General features: G+C 53.5%; 8 protein-coding genes across 8 annotated transcripts; 4 read left to right on the plus strand and 4 right to left on the minus strand.

Moving 5' to 3' along the window:
- Positions 1 to 133: 133 nt before the first annotated feature.
- RHO25_002567 (uncharacterized protein) lies at positions 134 to 1,289 on the minus strand (the record flags this gene model as incomplete). The annotated part of the gene is made up of 3 exons (XM_065602272.1): positions 134 to 343; positions 395 to 1,131; positions 1,178 to 1,289. The coding sequence occupies 3 exons, from the start codon at positions 1,287 to 1,289 to the stop codon at positions 134 to 136; spliced, it is 1,059 nt and encodes a 352-aa protein (XP_065458344.1).
- Positions 1,290 to 2,614: 1,325 nt separating this feature from the next.
- Positions 2,615 to 3,778, plus strand: RHO25_002568 (uncharacterized protein; the record flags this gene model as incomplete). The annotated part of the gene is made up of 4 exons (XM_023598137.2): positions 2,615 to 2,861; positions 2,915 to 3,008; positions 3,065 to 3,233; positions 3,284 to 3,778. 4 exons carry the CDS (start codon positions 2,615 to 2,617, stop codon positions 3,776 to 3,778), a joined length of 1,005 nt encoding a protein of 334 aa, XP_023455569.1.
- A 381-nt stretch (positions 3,779 to 4,159) lies between these two features.
- RHO25_002569 (uncharacterized protein) lies at positions 4,160 to 4,861 on the plus strand (the record flags this gene model as incomplete). The annotated part of the gene is made up of 2 exons (XM_023598138.1): positions 4,160 to 4,706; positions 4,767 to 4,861. 2 exons carry the CDS (start codon positions 4,160 to 4,162, stop codon positions 4,859 to 4,861), a joined length of 642 nt encoding a protein of 213 aa, XP_023455568.1.
- A 710-nt stretch (positions 4,862 to 5,571) lies between these two features.
- RHO25_002570 (uncharacterized protein) lies at positions 5,572 to 8,859 on the plus strand (the record flags this gene model as incomplete). Its single annotated transcript, XM_023598139.2, has 1 exon — positions 5,572 to 8,859. The coding sequence occupies one exon, from the start codon at positions 5,572 to 5,574 to the stop codon at positions 8,857 to 8,859; it is 3,288 nt and encodes a 1,095-aa protein (XP_023455571.1).
- Positions 8,860 to 8,993: 134 nt separating this feature from the next.
- On the minus strand, positions 8,994 to 10,635 carry RHO25_002571 (uncharacterized protein; the record flags this gene model as incomplete). The annotated part of the gene is made up of 8 exons (XM_023598140.2): positions 8,994 to 9,085; positions 9,141 to 9,423; positions 9,482 to 9,620; positions 9,673 to 9,751; positions 9,889 to 10,089; positions 10,154 to 10,295; positions 10,360 to 10,430; positions 10,494 to 10,635. 8 exons carry the CDS (start codon positions 10,633 to 10,635, stop codon positions 8,994 to 8,996), a joined length of 1,149 nt encoding a protein of 382 aa, XP_023455570.1.
- A 621-nt stretch (positions 10,636 to 11,256) lies between these two features.
- RHO25_002572 (uncharacterized protein) lies at positions 11,257 to 12,870 on the plus strand (the record flags this gene model as incomplete). The annotated part of the gene is made up of 3 exons (XM_023598141.2): positions 11,257 to 11,650; positions 11,711 to 12,027; positions 12,100 to 12,870. The coding sequence occupies 3 exons, from the start codon at positions 11,257 to 11,259 to the stop codon at positions 12,868 to 12,870; spliced, it is 1,482 nt and encodes a 493-aa protein (XP_023455573.1).
- A 260-nt stretch (positions 12,871 to 13,130) lies between these two features.
- Positions 13,131 to 14,411, minus strand: RHO25_002573 (uncharacterized protein; the record flags this gene model as incomplete). The annotated part of the gene is made up of 1 exon (XM_023598142.2): positions 13,131 to 14,411. One exon carries the CDS (start codon positions 14,409 to 14,411, stop codon positions 13,131 to 13,133), a length of 1,281 nt encoding a protein of 426 aa, XP_023455572.1.
- Positions 14,412 to 14,718: 307 nt separating this feature from the next.
- On the minus strand, positions 14,719 to 17,787 carry SPT16 (FACT complex subunit spt16; the record flags this gene model as incomplete). Its single annotated transcript, XM_023598143.2, has 1 exon — positions 14,719 to 17,787. One exon carries the CDS (start codon positions 17,785 to 17,787, stop codon positions 14,719 to 14,721), a length of 3,069 nt encoding a protein of 1,022 aa, XP_023456276.2.
- Positions 17,788 to 17,848: the final 61 nt, after the last annotated feature.

Genomic DNA, 17,848 nt, shown 5'->3' on the forward strand with positions numbered 1-17,848 from the left:
TGCTATCGCAAGTCGCACCAACTTTCTTCCTGGAGTGGAGAATCTCATGACCAGCCGGTTTGACACTCATTGTCCGGCCAAGCAAAATGCGATATGCTCACGCTCCGCACACGCTCAGAAGGTATCCGAGAACCTACTCTTCATCTTCCAGCTCCTTCTTCTCGGCCGCTATTTTCTCCCTCAAGGCCCGCATTCCTTCCTCGGAACGGAATGTGCCCATAAACACGGCAGGCGGGCGAACTTGTCCTGGCAAGGTGGTCACGTCGTTGTTCAGCAGCGCCATGATGCGAGCCATCTCTGCGACTCTCTCTTGCTTGCCCCAAGCGAATCGGTCTTTGCTTCTCTGCGAAAAGGTCAGCGATGCTCTTTGCAGCAAGTGACGACAAAATCTCACCTCGACTTCCTGGGCTGTCACAGCCACTGTTCGCTTGACCGTAGCAGTGTGATCATCTCGACGGTCAGTATCCTGAAGTATGGCAGCGGTTGGCTGCACGAAAGCGCGCTCTTCATCAGTTGGATTCTTCGAATTGTCCACCAGGAACTGTGCTCGCTGTCTGTAGCGCTCAGCAATGAGGGACGCGCTCATTGGGAGTAGATTGGCGCGCTCGAGGTGCATGTCAGGTACGTCTTGCTGAATCTTTTCCCAATCGTCTCTGGCTTGCAGACCGTTGACGTTGAGGGGTTGTGCAAAAGATTGCCATGGTTGAACACGGGCTCCTGTCTGCTCATCGATCGGCCTCCGCGAGAACGAACTGTTGAGCTCGTTCTGGAGCGATGGCTGCAGCTTGGCGATCGCAGCGTCAATCTCAAGCATCTCTCGACTCAAGCGTGCAACTACGCCAGCTTCTTGAAGAAATTCGGCTCTGCGATCTTCGCTAACGAACAACTCGGCGTGTTTGCTCAAACGCTCAATCTCAGGCGTGACCTTGCTGACAACAGTCACGGCTTCGCGGACGTGGACGTTGCGGTTGTAGTTGAGCGGGTTGCCTCCGTAGGCCTTGTAGGTCGCAGCGACATTCAGGTAATCGCCGGCTCGTAGAACAAGAAGGTCCATGTATCCAAGGTGTTCGATCAAGCTTTCCAGGAAAGCTTCATCGCACTTGGAAACGCCGTCAGCAGAAGCTGTTTCGTCTTTTCACATCAGCTGCAGTTCCTACCACAGATACTCTCGACTCACCATTGGCGACGCCACGTTGGCCACGTATTTTAAACGACTCAGCGTTCTTCATCTGCTGTACAGTCGGCCACTGGGGGAGCAGGTGCGGGAAGTTTGGGCCCAAAATATCCATCCTGGTTGCTTTGAGCCTGTATCGCCGAAGTCCTGCTCAGTGGCTATGCCGATGGTCTGCAGCACCGAGAGAGATGGTGATGCTTGGGGTGAAGTGGCAGTCTGCGGTCGAGACGGCGATCGCTCTGAACCCAGCTTCGCGTGGCTGGAAGAAGGGTGATGCGCTCCGTTCACTTGGTGAACAGCTCAACGAGGCGAAGATGTGAAAGCGCCGAGGTCGCTCGATTAATCGAATGACTGTGGTGAGTATTGGTCGAGAGTCCGCGATGATGTTGCGAGAAACGGCTAGTCGTAGCCGTGCAGTGAATTGCACCGAAGTTTCTCCGGCGAACGGGCAAAGCAACAATCGCGTCAACCAGTAACCAGTAATGCTCGCTGTCATGGCAGGTCAAGAAGCGCTATGTCCTGACGCCTTTCTCTATCCATCGTGTGCATTCGACACGCATGGAGCGACTATTGCATTGTCTATATCAGCAGGAAGGCGAGGCAAAAGCCAGGCAGCGTTTGTCATAGGTGCTTGGAGCAGGGGACGACGCGACGCGCTGCTGGAGTAGCCACCAAAGAGGCGTCGGAAGATGTTTCTACAAGAGCTCTCCAACTAAGTGTGTATGACTTGGGCCACATCCAAGATCTGCGCTGATGGGGCTGAAAGGACTCGGGCCAGATCTACAGCCGGTCTTGTCTATCGTGTAAACTGGGACGGCGCGGACGATGTCACGGAATGGGACAAAACAATGGCTCTGCAGCATTGGTCCGCCGATTTGATGGTCAAGGGCGCATCGATATGCTGGGTAGCACTCCTGAGGCAGGAGAGTCACGATAGCGCCACACCATCCAGCCGCTCGCATCTGCAGCCAGCGGAGCGAGGATGCGCCGTGCTGAGTACGTGAGAAAGGAAGGAAACGCTATGGCTGCAAGGTCTAGTGATACGGTTGGAGCGCGTGGATGGTCTGAACAGAGTGCGTCGGAACGGAGAGACACAATGCTTTTGCGACCTGTCTCCGGCAAACGGATTTGCGTGCTTGTAGCTGGGGTCGCACTGATGAGGCCTCGCGCTTCTCGCAAAGCAGAGGGAAGTGAAGCGTTGTGCGCCGGTCTGCCAATTACCTGGAGTTTGTCGTTTATCGCGATTGTTCACCTTGCGCCGTCCGTGCTGAGTTTTGGATTGCAGGGATTGTTCGTTCCCCAGCCACCGGCCACCAGCTTTTCTGTCTGAGACTCCTTTCTGAAACTTCATTCCTTTGATCTCCAACCATACCGCATTCGCACATCCCTTTGTTATCACCCTTTCACCGCACCCAAACAATCGGATCCACTACCGCCGACATGGCCACCGACGCCATGACAGAAGAGTTCCGAATCTACCTCCAGTCTTGCAGTGAGGACATGGCCACCCAAATCATTGGTGCGCTGCAGCAAGCAGGAAGCCGCGCCGTGCCAAATGCAGCACCCAGCATGACTGCCACTGGCTCTGCCGTGGCGAAGACCGAGAAGAAGCAGCGCAAGAAGGCGAAATCTGATCTTGAGACCGGAGGGCCAAAGCGACCGCTCAACTCCTGGATGGCATATCGCAGTAAGTTCATCCGTCTGCCTGCTGTACATGTCACATCGCTGATCAGGTCGCAGAATACTACAACAGAGTGCTCGCACCACACACTCAGAAAGCGATCTCAGGCTGCCTGGCTCAGTTGTGGAAAGCAGATCTTTTCACGGCAAAGTGGTGAGTGCTGCGTCGCTTTCTCTGTTTCCATGCCTCATTCGACTGACACTTGACAGGGCTCTTCTTGCCAAGGCATACAGCGTTGTGCGCGGTAGTGGCGAGAAGAAAGATGCTCCGCTTGACGAGTACTTCACCATCTGCGCACCACTCATCGGCATCATCCCGCCAGAGATGTATCTGGAGAGCATGGGATGGCAGGTGCTTCCGCCACAAGATGGCAATCCGGTATGCCGATCGTCTTCCACTACGTGGCCTCTCACTGACAACGAATGCAGGAGAAAGTGCCGCAGCTCGTGCGCAGCTTCGAGCCGTCCCTCGACTGCTTTGACGAAGAGCACACCACGACCAATCTCGGTGTTGATGACCTAGTCAGCGCCTGCTTCGCTGCAGGCTACGGCCAGCAAAGCAGCAATGGTCCACAGAGCGCAAGCGCCCACGGCTCACTCACCATGGCCTCCAGACCCAACACCAACACGAACAACAACCTCCACCAGACTCTTGTCACTGCTCCTCCGTTGCCAGCCTTCAACTTCGACCCATCACCACTCACAAGCGCACGCGCGGCTGGCCAGGAGACCCTCGACGAGGCGTACAACACTCTACAGTCAGATGGCTGGAATTTCGGCCTCGGAGCACAAGTCGAGCAGCCTTTCGACCCCAACGCCTCGAGCGAAGACCAGTGGGACGCATACGATCTCACCACCATCAACATTCCCGGCTCCGATGGCATGGGCGTCGAGCAGTTCGACATCGATGAGTGGCTCAACTGAGCCGCGAGACGGCATCGGGCGCGGTCGCCCTTGCATACCCCCACAGATTTGTACATTGCTTGTCTTGTAAACAGTTTGCGCTGCCCTTCACCACTTGCGCGCGGTGTGAAGGTGTGCACGAAAGTGCTCTGTAATAAGTAAATAGCAAAAGTCAATGCATCATACTGCCACTAGTTTGTGTATCACGTCTCTCGCATGTGCTCCTTGGCGCCTTGAAGCACAAACCGAGTCACGGAATTTGACGCCAGGACCCTCCTTGCAACAGCAACTTGCGCCGCACCACTTACCTGCGGGTTCCTTCAGGAGCGGCTGAACGTGGAGACAAATCAGTCACACGACATCTCGTCGTAGTTCCACGGCGAACACAGAGCACCGGCCGCAATGGCTGCGACAGATGAGCTCAAGCGCCAGCTTCTCGAAATCGAACGACTTTGCGACCGCCCCGAGCCGCCTCCATCGGGTTTCACGCCAGCAACGAGGACTCGAAAGATCTGCGACAGTCAGTCAATGCAGCCAGAGCAGCTTCATCTGCTGGAGGCACTGTACCGCGAAGAGTTGGCCGTTGAGAACCGCCTGCAAGAGTCCGTACGTGCGAGGGCAACAACCGCACTGCGCGCTCAAGGAGGCAAGGCCTCGACGTGGGAACACACAGGATCAACACTTCAGCGCGGTATCCGTCTTTCAGCACAGGAATGCGCTGATGTTTTCCGCGGTCGTCAAGAAGCCCTCAAGCGCGGTGTTGACAACCTAACGTACGCTCGAGCCCTTGTGCCTCAGCCTCCAGCCTCCCTGCCACAATTCGAGATCCCAAAGCACGCAAGAGAGATGCTAGAAGCTTACTACACCAAGTTTGGCCGGCCTGAGGAGAACGAAGTATCGATGTTGGCGTCTGCGCTTGACCTCGGAGAGGACGATGTTGTCAAATTTTGTGAGTCGTAAATCGCTTTCGATCCCACGAAGTAGTCATAAGACGCTGACCTGTTTCCAGACGACACAGTCATCGACAACACGATGGCTCAAGAAAAGATGTCGAAAATGCTGTTGAAGAAGATCGGTCAAGAAAGCGCGAGACTGAGTCGCTGAATTCGCAAACGCAAAGATCCAGTCTCAGAACACACGTCCCTGGCGAGCAGACGAACAGGTGCTGGGCACAGGAGCTGTCGCAAACAGTGAACCGCAATGTCTCCAGCTGACTGGAGCCGAATCGACCTTTGTTCCGCCCTTGTACTGGCTTTGATTGCGTTGACTCGGATGGAATGTGCCCCAAGCGCCATCTTTGTTCGCCAACGTCCGCGAGACGTATGTATAGCACATTGAGCAATGAGCTGGCCCGTAGAAGTGATTCTGGGATCTATGCAAGTTCTGCAAGTGTTAATAACCTCTAATTGCAACAGATGAAGTCCAAAACCAAGAAATTTGAGTTTCTACTTGTTGTGATCCTTCCGTCCCAAGCGTCATGAACGCTTGGAGATATTGCGAACACCACGTGCACCAAAGCGACAAAGACCAAGCCACGGCATCTACAGTACCGTGTTCACACTGTAACACGGGAAAAAGATCGCGTTAACCAGGATGCGGATGGGGGATGTAGAGGTGAAGCCGTGGGTAGAAGTCTGGGCGTTCCCGAGCGGCTGACGTAGCCAGGTGTCGTTCTGGTTCACGTGGCAGAAGCGCGTCTCAGTCGAGCATCCACGCACCTACAAACCGGAAACGCTGCCAGTCGCAATGTGACTGCTCTGCTGCCACCTTATGAGCTTCGAAATGCCCGCCGACCAAAATGATTGACCTCCACAATGACTCTGCGCGCCCTCCTCTACGCCTACGTGATCGGCGGTCTGACCTTCATCCCGTTGCTGGTCGCTGCCATCCTCATTCCAGCCTGGTATTTGCTGCCGCGAGCGGAGCAAGGGAAGAGCAGTGGACAGCGAGATGGAGATGATGGGGAAAAACGTGATTCCAAGACACACCGCAAAGGGCCACACGCCCGGAGCTTCTCTGGTGATGCAGCAGCGAGCGGCACATTTGCTGTATTGAGACGCTACGACTTTCAAGCTGCTCTCACTGCTCTGAATGGGCGGACCAACAGCACTACAAGCGTAGGCGGAAACACCATCAGCGATGGCCTCGCGTCTCCAGAGGGAGCGACCAATGCTTCCAGCGAGTCCGTATACCAAAGCATGTATCGCTCCGTCTTCACCGGCAGCAAGAACAATGGCAGCACCTCTTCTGTTTTGCACGACGCGAATGGGCAGGAAGTCACCGCTGGTCGGAAACCGGTCCCTGCGAATCTGTTATACATTGTGCTACGCCACGGCCATTTGATGCTCTACGATTCACCAGCACAGGTTGAAGTAAAGCACGTGTTGAGTCTGGCTCACCACAAGGTCACCTTGCAAGCTGGCAAGGACGACGATGAAGACTGCAAGGAAACGAACATCCTCGAGGCCGACCTATTCACAAAGAGGACTGCAATAGTCCTTACACCTGTAGACTTGCCCAATGGAGCCTTGCAGACTCCATCACAGAGTCAGGCCAAGCCTTTCTATCTCTTCACCGCCACCAATATTGACAAAGAGGATTTCTATCATGCACTCATCGCACATCGAGCCCATCCGCCAACACCAAAAGCTCTCGAACCAAATGCGCTGATCAAGTTGCAGTCGGCCCTTCACTCTTCGTCACTCACCCCGGAGACGAGGGCACTTGATGCTCTCGTCGGCCGCATTTTTCTCGCGATTCATCGAACAGACACCTTAAGTTCATTTATGCGGGGAAAGTTGGAGAAGAAACTGAACAGGATCCAGAAGCCTGCCTTTATACCCTCTCTTCTTGTTCAATCCATCCACCTCGGCGACGCAGGCCCTGTCTTCTCCAGCCTCAAATTACGAGAACTCAACATCGATGGCGAGATGGTCCTTTCCGCAGATATGAAATACAACGGCGGCCTTGCCGTCACACTACTGGCTGTCGCCAAGCTGGACTTGGGTACCAGATTCAAGGTCCGGACTGTTGACCTAGCCCTCAAGACAGTCATCGAGCGCATAAGCGGTACGATGCTGCTTCGTATTAAGCCTCCACCCTCAAATAGGCTCTGGTTCTGCTTCGAAAATGTGCCCGAGCTGGATGTGCGCGTGGAGCCCATTGTGAGCGAAAGGAAGATCACTTACGGATTCATCTTACGCGCCATTGAGGATAGGGTTAGATTAGCATTCAAAGAAGGGCTTGTGAAGCCTAATTGGGACGATGTCCCTATGCCCTTCACTGACACCAGAGGCACCTCTGCGCGTGGTGGATTGTGGAGCGACCGCGGAGCAACAGACACTGAGGTCGCCTCGGATGCTGAGCACGCGTTGTCCGAACGCAACGAGAAAACAGCTTCAATGCCATCTCTCCCGCAGGGACTGGATACTGGTGTCTCGTCAGGCGTCAGCCCCGTCCACAGTGGCATCAGAGGCCGGGAAACCACGTCGGTAGAAGCGGGCACAGACAAGTCTCCCAGACCTCCTCGACCTTTGCGAGCGGCCTCGACATCATCATCCCCTAGCACGGCCGTAGATGGACAGAATGTAGAACCAGTTCGAGGTGAAGATGCAGGGCGTCTTGCACAGCAACCTCGAAGGCTCTGGCGGCCTCGGACTACCACCGCCACCGCTATAACGAAAGACGCGGCTGAGGAGCTTCGTGACCTGCAGCTCAAAGCTGAGCGGCTTATGTCTTCTGCGAACGAGAAGGCTGGAGAGGAAGTAGGACGTACATCCGATCTGGACCAAAACCTCGACAACGCCACGACACAGAAGAATAATGATGATAGGTCGAGCATTCACAGTCCCGAATCGTCTTCTAAAGGTAGTGCAGCGTCCACACGAACACCGTCAATGCGCAGTACAGTATCGAGCACTTCCACTGCAGCGCCATCGGTCGCATCCGAAACGACACATGCGGGCCGTAAAGCAAATCTGCTTGCAGCAACGGTAAACGCAACGACAGCTGCGAAAAACTGGGGATGGAACGCGATACAACGAAATAGAGGTGCTATCACGCGTCCAGAACAAAAGCAGGACTTGGTCGCTCAGCAGCCACTAGGACGAGGGATGCCACTTCCTCCGCCAGGCCAACCACTTCCAGGCCCGCAAAAGGGTCTGTGGGGAAGCGTCAATAGTCTTCGCCGGCGACCGGTGCCAGGCCCAGGTCCACTCCACGCAGAGCCCATGCCACCAACCGAACAAGCTACAGAAGAAGAGTTTCAGCCTTTCCAAGAAAACAGCGGTGAACGGCAATACGACACGCGCAGCGAATCCTCAATTGCACGAGGTGTTGTTGACGCCAGCTCACATTCTGATCCTGGCGAGCACAACGACAATGAGCAACGTAAGGATACAGAGACATCCGCGGCTGTCAGTAGACGCGATCGTGAACCCGATACCAAAGGAGCATCTACTCTTGACGTTGAACCAAGTCACAAAAATCCTCCGCCACTCCCCGCACGCCCGCCGAAGAGTGTAGAATCAGCTGGTCTGCCGCCAAATTCATCGTCGCTATCAGGATCGCCTTCGAGCACCCGTGCGTCTTCAAAGGAAAGGATGACAAGGAGCTCACCACTGGAGGCAGATGACGGGGCGAGCCCCGCCAAACAACCGAAACATGCGAGATCTCGTTCATCAACCAGCTTGCTCGTTGGTTCAACGCCGGCAGTGACGGATGAAGCGGTTGCAACCACGCCGGTGCCAGCTCTGTCTGCCATGAACGCACAGTCAACTCCGCAAGACACGCGAGCCGCTGTGTCAACCGCTAGAGATGACGGAAACAATTCACTTCGAGCTGCGCAGGTCGCGTCAAACATACCCAGTTCAGGCGCACAAAAGCAGCATGACGCTGTCCAAGTGCACAGCGCTACCAAAGAACTGGATGTTCGAAGTGAGTCAGAACTTCAAAACGACAACAATGGCGCAGATAAAATCTCAGTCCATTCTCGAAGCAGCATGGAAGATCGCATCCCAGTCCTGGAGAAGGAACGGACAACTGTAGCTCAGCATAAGACGTCGCCATCCATTGGGTTTAGCGATGGATGGCCCAGTAATTGAAATTCGTTCGCAGCAATTGCTTATCCTCCATTCTACAGTCGATGCTCATTGGTCCTAGTACGCAAGCCAATGTCGGCGGGTCTTCTCAATGCTGTAACTTGAGGTTAGGACGTAGTTGCGTGGCCGTTGACACGCTACCACTTGATGACTGGTTTGGTGACCTTTCCATCGTGCAAGTCATGCAAAGCTTGGCTGAAATCCTTGTAATCGTATACCTTGCACAGCTCTGGTCACGCGTATGGTCAGCATCCATCTACAGCCACGAGTTGCACAATACGTACTCTCGACCGGGAAGTGTCCGTCTTTCTGCATCTTGCATAACTGTGGAATGAAGACGGGCGGATTACTATCGCCTTCACGGCAGCCTTTGTAGCCTCTGCTACCCAACAGATAGGCGAGTGGGTCGATTTCAATCTTCGCGCCTGTAGGCGGAACGCCTACCGTTGCCGCTGTGCCTCGCATGCCAAGCATGTTCAGCATGGCTTCTATTACCTTGGGCACTCCTGTGCAGTCAATCGCGAAGTCGACTCCAATGCCGCCTGTCACATCTTTGATCGCTTTGACCTACGAAGCGGGTCAGAACGATCGTTCTGTGACGAGAGTATCCTGTAACAATACTCACTATGTCACCGTCGGGTGCATTCTTCGAATTCAGCACGTCGGTACATCCGAGCTCTTTGGCAAGAGGCAATTTATGGTCGTAGATGTCGACTCCGATGATGGTCTTCATATTCAAGTATTTCGCGGCCATGATCGCGGTGCTGGACAGGATCGTTAACATCAGCAATGGGTTTGCCTCAAGTTTGCACCTACAGGCCCACGGTACCCAATCCGAAAACGACGATACTTTCATCGGAGCGAGGCCGGAGAATGTTCATCACTGTTCCGGCTCCTGCCAGCGTACAGGAATTAGAGACACAGACGGGGCATCCACAACCAAGAGGTCAGTATCATGGCTTACCAGTCTGATAGCCTATGTTCAGTGATCAGCATGCGCGATGATCTGGATTCGCTGCTGGCGCTTCTTACCGCAACCCATGGCAGCCAGGAAGGGAATGTTCTCGTCTGGGACATCCTCTGGCACCTTCACCACACAAGTATCTTGAACAAAGTTCACTTTGGCGAAGCTGGACTGTCCGAAGAAGTGATTCCTCAGAGACGCACCCGTGTCCTTGAGACTCGCAGCAGTCGAACCATCGGGCCTGACGCCGAAGAGGTGCAGGCGTGTTCCTGGCCGAAACGTCAGAACTGGAATGGATCCGATATATTTCACGATGTTCGGCATGGAGCATACCTTCTGTGCAGTCTGCGGGATGATCGCTCAAGCAAAATTTGCATTCCTGGCAGTAATTGATGCTCAGGAGCACTTTGTCGCCTACTTTCAGGCCTCGCTTCGGATCGACTTTGTCTCCAATCGCGAGGACGGTTCCTGCACCCTACGAAGTAGGCAAACATGTCAGCACGAATGCAAGTGCCCAACGATATACAACAGTCATTTACCTCGTGGCCGAAGATGGCAGGGTACGGGCAGACTTTAATCTGCCCCTGCTGGAACACAAGATCCGTATGGCCTGGGCTTTCCCATTAGAGGCATTGCTATGAGAACAACCTTGATGGCACACAACCTCACTTACATATGCCCGAATACTGCATGTCAACAAGTAGCTCGTTCGGCTGCATTGCATCGAGTACTACATTCTCCAACTTGAAGTCTTCTCCAGCATCGTGCACAACGTATGCGAGGGTTTCGATATTCTTCGTTTGTACTTCGGCCATTGTGTTCGATTATCTCACTTCATACAATGTATTGTTTGACATGGGTGTGAAACACAGTCACGTAGGCATTCTCCTCATGCGGGAGCTGCCTGCTGCCCGAGGTAGCTGTGAGCTTGATCTCAAAGCACAGCTTGCCCGCATCTTGCAGTCTGCCCGCCCACCCACTTTGATCCTTTGGCCTAAATAGGAAAGAATCGAAGGACCCTGACGAATGTGGATGTCGAACTCTGGGTATAAGGATGTGAAGGCACAATATCAATGACTTTCACCTGCTGACGGTACACAAAGATGCTTACGAAGAATTTGCGTTGATGGCGGTGGATCGACGTTGAGAGAACGTGCGCGGAGGAAGAGGGCTCCGAGACGTTTCTCGCTATCGCGAAAATTTCAGGTCTTGAACAAAGAGGTTCGGCGACGAGTCTTTGTCTCCAACGTCCGAACGACATCATCAATTTTTACCGATTGGGAATGCCTCGGAACTTCGTAGGACCAATCGTCTTTGATGCCATGCAAATCTTGGCACATATATCACGAACAGCACGTCATGAGGGACAGATGGTGTTTGAGAAGTTCGTGCTGGAGGTTATTTGATTAGTTTCGGATGCTTCAGGCTTGTCAAAGATGCTAGGAGTCGAGCCACACTTCTTCCCACTCGCGGTATACGCCTGTATCGCGGCCTTGCTATGCTTTCTCCTGCCATATCACATCCGACAACGAAAGCTGGCATCGCAGACGCAGCGCCGACTGAGCTTTGGCGCATCAGAAGCGCCCATTGAGAGCGGCCTCAGCGTCGTGAAAGATGGCATGAGAGCAATGAAGGATCATCGCCTACTAGAGCTTTCTAGCAACCGTTTCGGAGCAATCGGATCCAACACCGTCCATGTGAAGTTCCCTGGAGGCCATTTCTATGAGACGGCAGACCCGGAGAATCTGAAGACCATGTTGTCGTCGGATTTCAGGAAATGGGGATTGGCGAAAGCTCGAAAGGATACTTTCAGGCCCGTGATGGGAGAAGGTAAGTGATTGCCTATCATCGCTTCGTGCAATGAAGGGAAAGCTGACCAGTTTGTAATAGGTATCTTCATCGCAGAAGGTGCAAAGTGGAAACATTCTCGTGCCTTGCTCCGGCCCATGTTCTCGCGCACGCAGTTGGAAAACTTCGCAATTTTCGAGGACCAGGCAACGCATCTTGTCAATGCCATTGTCCGGGCTGACGGGAAGGTCGATCTCAGAGACATGTTCTTCCGCATGACACTGGATACTTCCCTCGAATTCCTCATGGGCGAGTCTATGTCTTCTCTTGCCAGTCCCGAGGATGCCAAACGCTCGGCCATGAACTCTGCACTCCATCGCGTCGAAGTCCACATCTCTAGTGGCGGTGGACTTGGCAATGTATGCACTTCGTGGCTTCCAAAGAGTCGTCAGTAGGCCAAGGATATTCAAACAATACGCTCATTTGTCGAGAGTGTCATTCTCCCTCGCCTCGCCAAGCGCGAAGAGATACTTCATCGCGACGACGAAGGGCTGTCGGATGGAGAGCGGCCAACGTTCTTAGACGAATTGGTTAAGCAGACGAATGATCTGACTGAAATCGGAGACGAGATCCTCTCGACTCTCTTCGCCGGCCGCGACACCACGGCTTCGCTGTTGACGAACATTTTCTTTGTCGTATCCAGACGGCCAGACATCTGGCGAGCCCTACAGGAGGAAATCAATCAGGCCCTGCCAGACGGGCAAAGACCTAACTCTGATCAGCTGAAGCAGCTGAAATATCTTCGAGCACTCGTCAACGAGTCTCTCCGCTTACATCCCGTAATCCCAGGTAACACGCGTCAAGCCCTTGAGGACACGGTTCTTCCTTCAGGCGGAGGCCCAGATGGCACAGCACCAGTCTTCATCCCCAAAGGCGAGATGGTGCGCTTCAACACCTTCGCCATGCAGCGTCGCAAAGACTTGTATGGCGAAGACGCACTGGATTTCAGGCCCGAACGATGGCTGGATACTGGTTCATTCAAGGGCTTACGCGTGAGCTGGGAATACATTCCATTCGGAGGCGGTCCGCGGATCTGTTTGGGGCAAATGTTTGCTTTGAATCATGCCATGTATACCATTGTGAGGATGTGCCAGGAATTCAGCCAGATTGAAAGTTGGGGCGAAGAGGAAGTGTGGAGGGAGGACATCACAATGGGGGTTTGTACGAACTTTTCAGGTGCGAAGGTAGTGTTGAGGAAGTAGCAGGCTGGCTTCTCCTTCCATGCTAGTACTGCAAATCGATCAGTATACTGCCTCCTGTTCTAGGTCTCTCACCGTCGTTTCAATTCCTTTCGATGTCGTCTTCCACTGATTTGCTCTAGGAGCATAAGATAGCCGGTCCAGCCTTACGTTTCAGCTCGGCTTGAATTGAAGAGACCGGCGAGTGTATCAGCATTGTGATGCCCGTAATCTCTAGCTCTATATCTAGCATGAACCTATAGAACACGTCCTCACTCATCTAGCTATACTGTGGCACCATTTGCCTTCGCATCCTCGACAGCCCATCTGACCGCATCCAACACATTGTTCTGCACAATGTGCGGCTTGTGTGTCGGCGTCGTTCCCTCCCTCCAGACTCCCGTCTTTACCAAAATACTCCTCCACTCACTGCTATACGGACTGCGATAGTTGTTCGCCCCAGCAATATCACTCTCCGGATTGTCGCCAATCATATACACCCTCTTCAGTGGATCCCTCAAACCACTCACCTTGCTCCCAAATAATCCCCTTCTCGCTCTTAACAACTGCCTCTCGGCATATTCATACGTGCCCTGATTCGGCTTGCCAATCGTCTCCGTCTGCCCGCTCAGATCCGCTCCATCTGTCACAGTATCCCACAACCCTCTAAAGGCCGCTTGAAATCCTCCTTGGCCCAGTCTGGAAAGATGATACCCAGCCGCCCACCAAAGGTCTGGATTCGAAAACCACACCTTCGGCTGACCATCCTGCAAGTATCCGCGATTCGCCAACTTCTCATTTCCGTTCTTCCCCGAAACTGTGCCCAAGAATCCTTTCTCACTCAATAGACAATCCAGGATGACACTTGCATCTAGTCCCCAATCCCTCGGGTCGTTATACACAAACACCGCATCAATCTTCAAACTCTTGCCTTCATCCAACACCGGATTCCCCGTAGGACTGTACAATGGTATAGGCAGCGGCCTCGCGAAAGTTTTGTAGTATTCTTGAAACGGCCGATTGAAAGGCCATATTTCCGGGTATGCTGCGACCAAATCCCCAGGCGTCACAGCATGTTTAAACCCGTATGTCTCCGCGACACGCTGGCAATTATCTCGCTCACCACCCACGACAAGGACAGTTTTGTCGTGAAGCTGGCTCAGTTCGCGAAAGGGACTGTGCGATTGTACAATGAGACTCTCATCCAGTCCTGCAAGATCGAGCTTCTTTGCGACGTCTGCGATGCGGGCAGCTTCGGTGCGGCCGCCGCCATTGGTGAGGAGGATGAACGGGATCTTTTCGGATTGGAGGTACGAGAGAGCTGCTGCAGCGCCGGGCAGGGGAGCGGATTCGCGGAGAAGAACGCCGTCAATGTCGAAGGCGAATGCGAAGTTTGGAATGCCGCTGTTGGTGACTTGTGGGATGGGGTGGGATTGGTAGGCTCGTGTCTGCCGTATCTGTTGTTGCTGCTGCCATTGAGGCAGGATAGCCGGAGCGCTACATCTTGTGGCGCGAGTTGTGAAGCTGCTAACAAAAGGTCGCAGCTTTGTCGTGGTGGATGCCATCGAAGGTCGGCACGAGAGTGGCAGGAAGTGGAGGAAAGCTTTGGAGATGGACTGGCTCCAGCGGGGTCACTCGTCACCATTGTCAGACCACCAACAAATGAAGAAGCTTCGACCACGAATTGAAACTCATACACTTGGGCATTGTACTGACAACCATATCAACTGATAAATTTGGTCTGACGCTATTTCATGGACATGCTACTAGGAAAGCATCAAGTCTTAAGTGAACGCCCGCTATACTTTGTGATCCATCCCTGTGAAAGCAACCAAAGCAATGCCATTCACCGCATATTATTACAATCCTGCTCTATCGCTTCTTTGGTTTGGTCTTCTTCCTGCTGTCTTCATCCTCGAGACCACCTTCGCGGTCCTTCTTGGCGGCCTTCTTCTCTAATTCATCCCAGTCTTCTCCTTCTTCGTCGTCACTGACGTCCTCATCGCTAGCCTCAGCGCTGGCATCATCATCGAAATCCGACTCGTCTTCGCTTGACTCAGAAGCAAGATCCTCAGAGGACGCTTCGAAAGCAGACTCTTCCTCTTCCTCGTCGGAACCCTCGTCATCAGACTCCGTACCCAGGAAACTCCAGCCGCCGTCAGCGAAGAATGTATGTGGGTCCTGAATGACCGTCTTCATGATGGTGGCCCAGTTCAGGTTGAGGGGACCTTCGCTGAAGGGGATGTCAACTGAGTCGAGCCAGTCGCGGACGCCATCAAGCGCCTCGACCGGAATGGTGTTAATATGAGCAGGAGGCCGCGTGAAGTCCTTGAAGACAACCACCATGTCGAACTGCTTCAAGCCGAACTGAACACGCTCCAAGTGTACCACCTCAATATCTGTGAGTGTGATAACCATGAAGGGCGGCTCGGTCAGCTGCACCAAGCAGTCGGTAGTAGGTTGGATCATGACAGACGATCTGCTGGGCACACCGTTGAAGCCCAAATCACGGAAAGGCATGTCGACCGAGATACCTTCGCCCTTCCCGGCGTCCGCAATCTTCTCAGCAAACTGCTTGAACTCCTTGTCGAGCGCAGCCCGTCGTCGCTTCTCCTCTTGCTCAGCCTCAAATTCTTCCTCATCGCCATAGCGATGCTTACGCTTGCGGTTTCCCGTCTCGTCGAATTGCATCTCAGTAGCTTCGCGGTAGAACTGCACATCCTTCGTCTTTCTCTTTCCAATAATGATGGGATTGATGAGATGGACGTGAATGATAACGATCAGCTCGCCGGCACACGGCTGGAAGAAGAGGTGCTTGACGTTCGAGAAAAGTATATCAATCTTCTGGTTTCCAAGATGGTTGTAACGCAGACCGTTTTGATGGATCTCGACAGCGCCACCAATGCGCTTGCTCTCCATAGCAGGGCGCATGTAAATGTTGTCCAGGCGAAATGGGCGACGGTTGCGGATCTCGACGAGCTTGTCTTGCTCCACTACGTCTTCCATGTCCTTCTTCTCTTGCTCCTTGCGGACAGACGCTTTCTTCATTTCTGTCAGCTGCTCTCGCACGTCTTCCATACGATCCGCATCCTTATTTCGGAATGTAAGGGAACGAATAAATTGTGCAGTCGGGTCCTCAAATGGCTGGTCATCCTTTCTGCCCACACCCTGGCCTGGCGATAGGAAGTTGATGCGGAGGTATGTGAAGCCACCTTCGGTGCTGGTGGTTGCATTCTTGATTGTGTTGATGTGGAAAGGCACCGGGCGACCCATGATCGGAAGAATGATGGAGTAGTTCTTTGCGTCAACCAGGATCGTGAGGTCCTTGACGCGAGGCGGCAAAGACTCCACGCGCTTATACGATTCGAAACGCTTGAACTTCTTTTCTTGAACGCCGTTCAAGTTTCCGTGGCCTTTCTGGTACATCTCGAGACCCTCCTGTTGTTTCTTGGTGTGAAGCTCCTTCTGATGCTCCCTCCGCGCAGCCTCCTTCTCTTCATTCTGTGTGCTTCCACCTTGTGCTCTCAGGCGCGTCTTGGTGATGTTCGAGGATGCCACAGCTCCGACGCGAGAGTCCTTTTTCGGCTTTGGCTTCTTCTCTTCCTCCTCTTCATCGTTGAAGAAGAAAGAAGCGCTCTCCATGTCGCGTGGTGCATCTTTTGTGAAGCAGTACGCTTCACCACCACTCGTGATACGCACTGTGTCGCTAAGGAGAAGAGAGTATGTGCCCTCGCGCTTCTTGTCTTTCGCATTGGGGTTCTCAAGATTGGAGAAGCCTGTAGTGATGGAGAAAGTCATGCCGTCCTTAAGCTGGCGGACGTTCTTCCCGTTGAGGCTCAGAGTTGGATCCTTAGCCTCGATGCCGATACCAGAGCCAACACTCTTGACAAAATTCTCCACGAGTTCCGGCTTCTTGGCCTTGATAACGGCGACGGCCTTTTGGTAAACGTCTTTCGCAAGTACACCGTCGCGCAACTCCTTGATGACTGTCTCGTGTACACTCAAAAGGAGCTTGTACATACTCTCCTGCGTCTTGTTCGGTTCCACGAGGTATGTACGAGCCAGCTGAGATGCATAGGTCTGATATCGCAGCCCAAAGGCGGAGAGAATGACACCAGGCTGGTGCAAGTTGTTATCGTCCGGCTCGGCCTGCAGCTTCAGGTCAAAGTTGCCACCACTCTGCACTGTCGGCGAAATGCTCCAGTCCAGCTGCTGCGAGTCGAACTTGCCCACGCCCTTCATGGCTCGGAAGAACTTGTCATCATCGAGCTTGTTTGACACTTTGTTTGCAAATGCCTTGTGTGTAATCTTCTTCTCCTTGTCCAAGATGTCGGACATGGTCTCGACAAAGTACTCTCGCATGAGGTAGGCCGAAGCACTGGACGCATTCCTGATCGATCGCAATTCGTTCTCGTCCTTGATGGCCATTGCTGTGGACAAGGCCGTGCTGATGTCGTACTCTTCCACATCTTTGCCAATCTCGCTGAACGCGCTCTTCCACTCCGTGACGAAAGGGCCACCCGACTGCTCTTTTGGCAATGTACCGACCTTCTTGCCCGCAGATTTGATGGTCTCGTTGATCTTCTCGAACTGCTTTGCGTTCTCTTCGGCATCCTTGCCCCGCACGATGATTTCGACCGGTGTTTTGCCATCCTTTAGCACCTCCAAGTATGCCGCCTTCTTCTTCGTAGTGACGATGTACATGGCCTCGAGGGTAATTAGGAAGAGCGTAGCTGGGAACTCATAGCCCAGCAGCCAGAACTGCAGACCGTTCGCCTTGTGAAATCCTGCCGCCTCATCGCTCTTGCCCATGCACACAACGATGCTGCCGACATCACCGTAGACATTGTTGCCACTGCGTTTGTCGTTCTTCCAGGCAGTAATCAGCGACGACAGTCGATTGTGGAACTGCGCCTTGTCGATGCTGACTTCGTCGGCCATCTTCGCGGTCCGGAAATGGTGATGCCGCTGATGATGGTTTGGTGACGAGCCGGACAGCGAT

The sequence above is a fragment of the Cercospora beticola genome, chromosome 2 (assembly GCF_033473495.1).
Source record: "Cercospora beticola chromosome 2, complete sequence".
NCBI classification, from domain to species: domain Eukaryota; kingdom Fungi; phylum Ascomycota; class Dothideomycetes; order Mycosphaerellales; family Mycosphaerellaceae; genus Cercospora; species Cercospora beticola.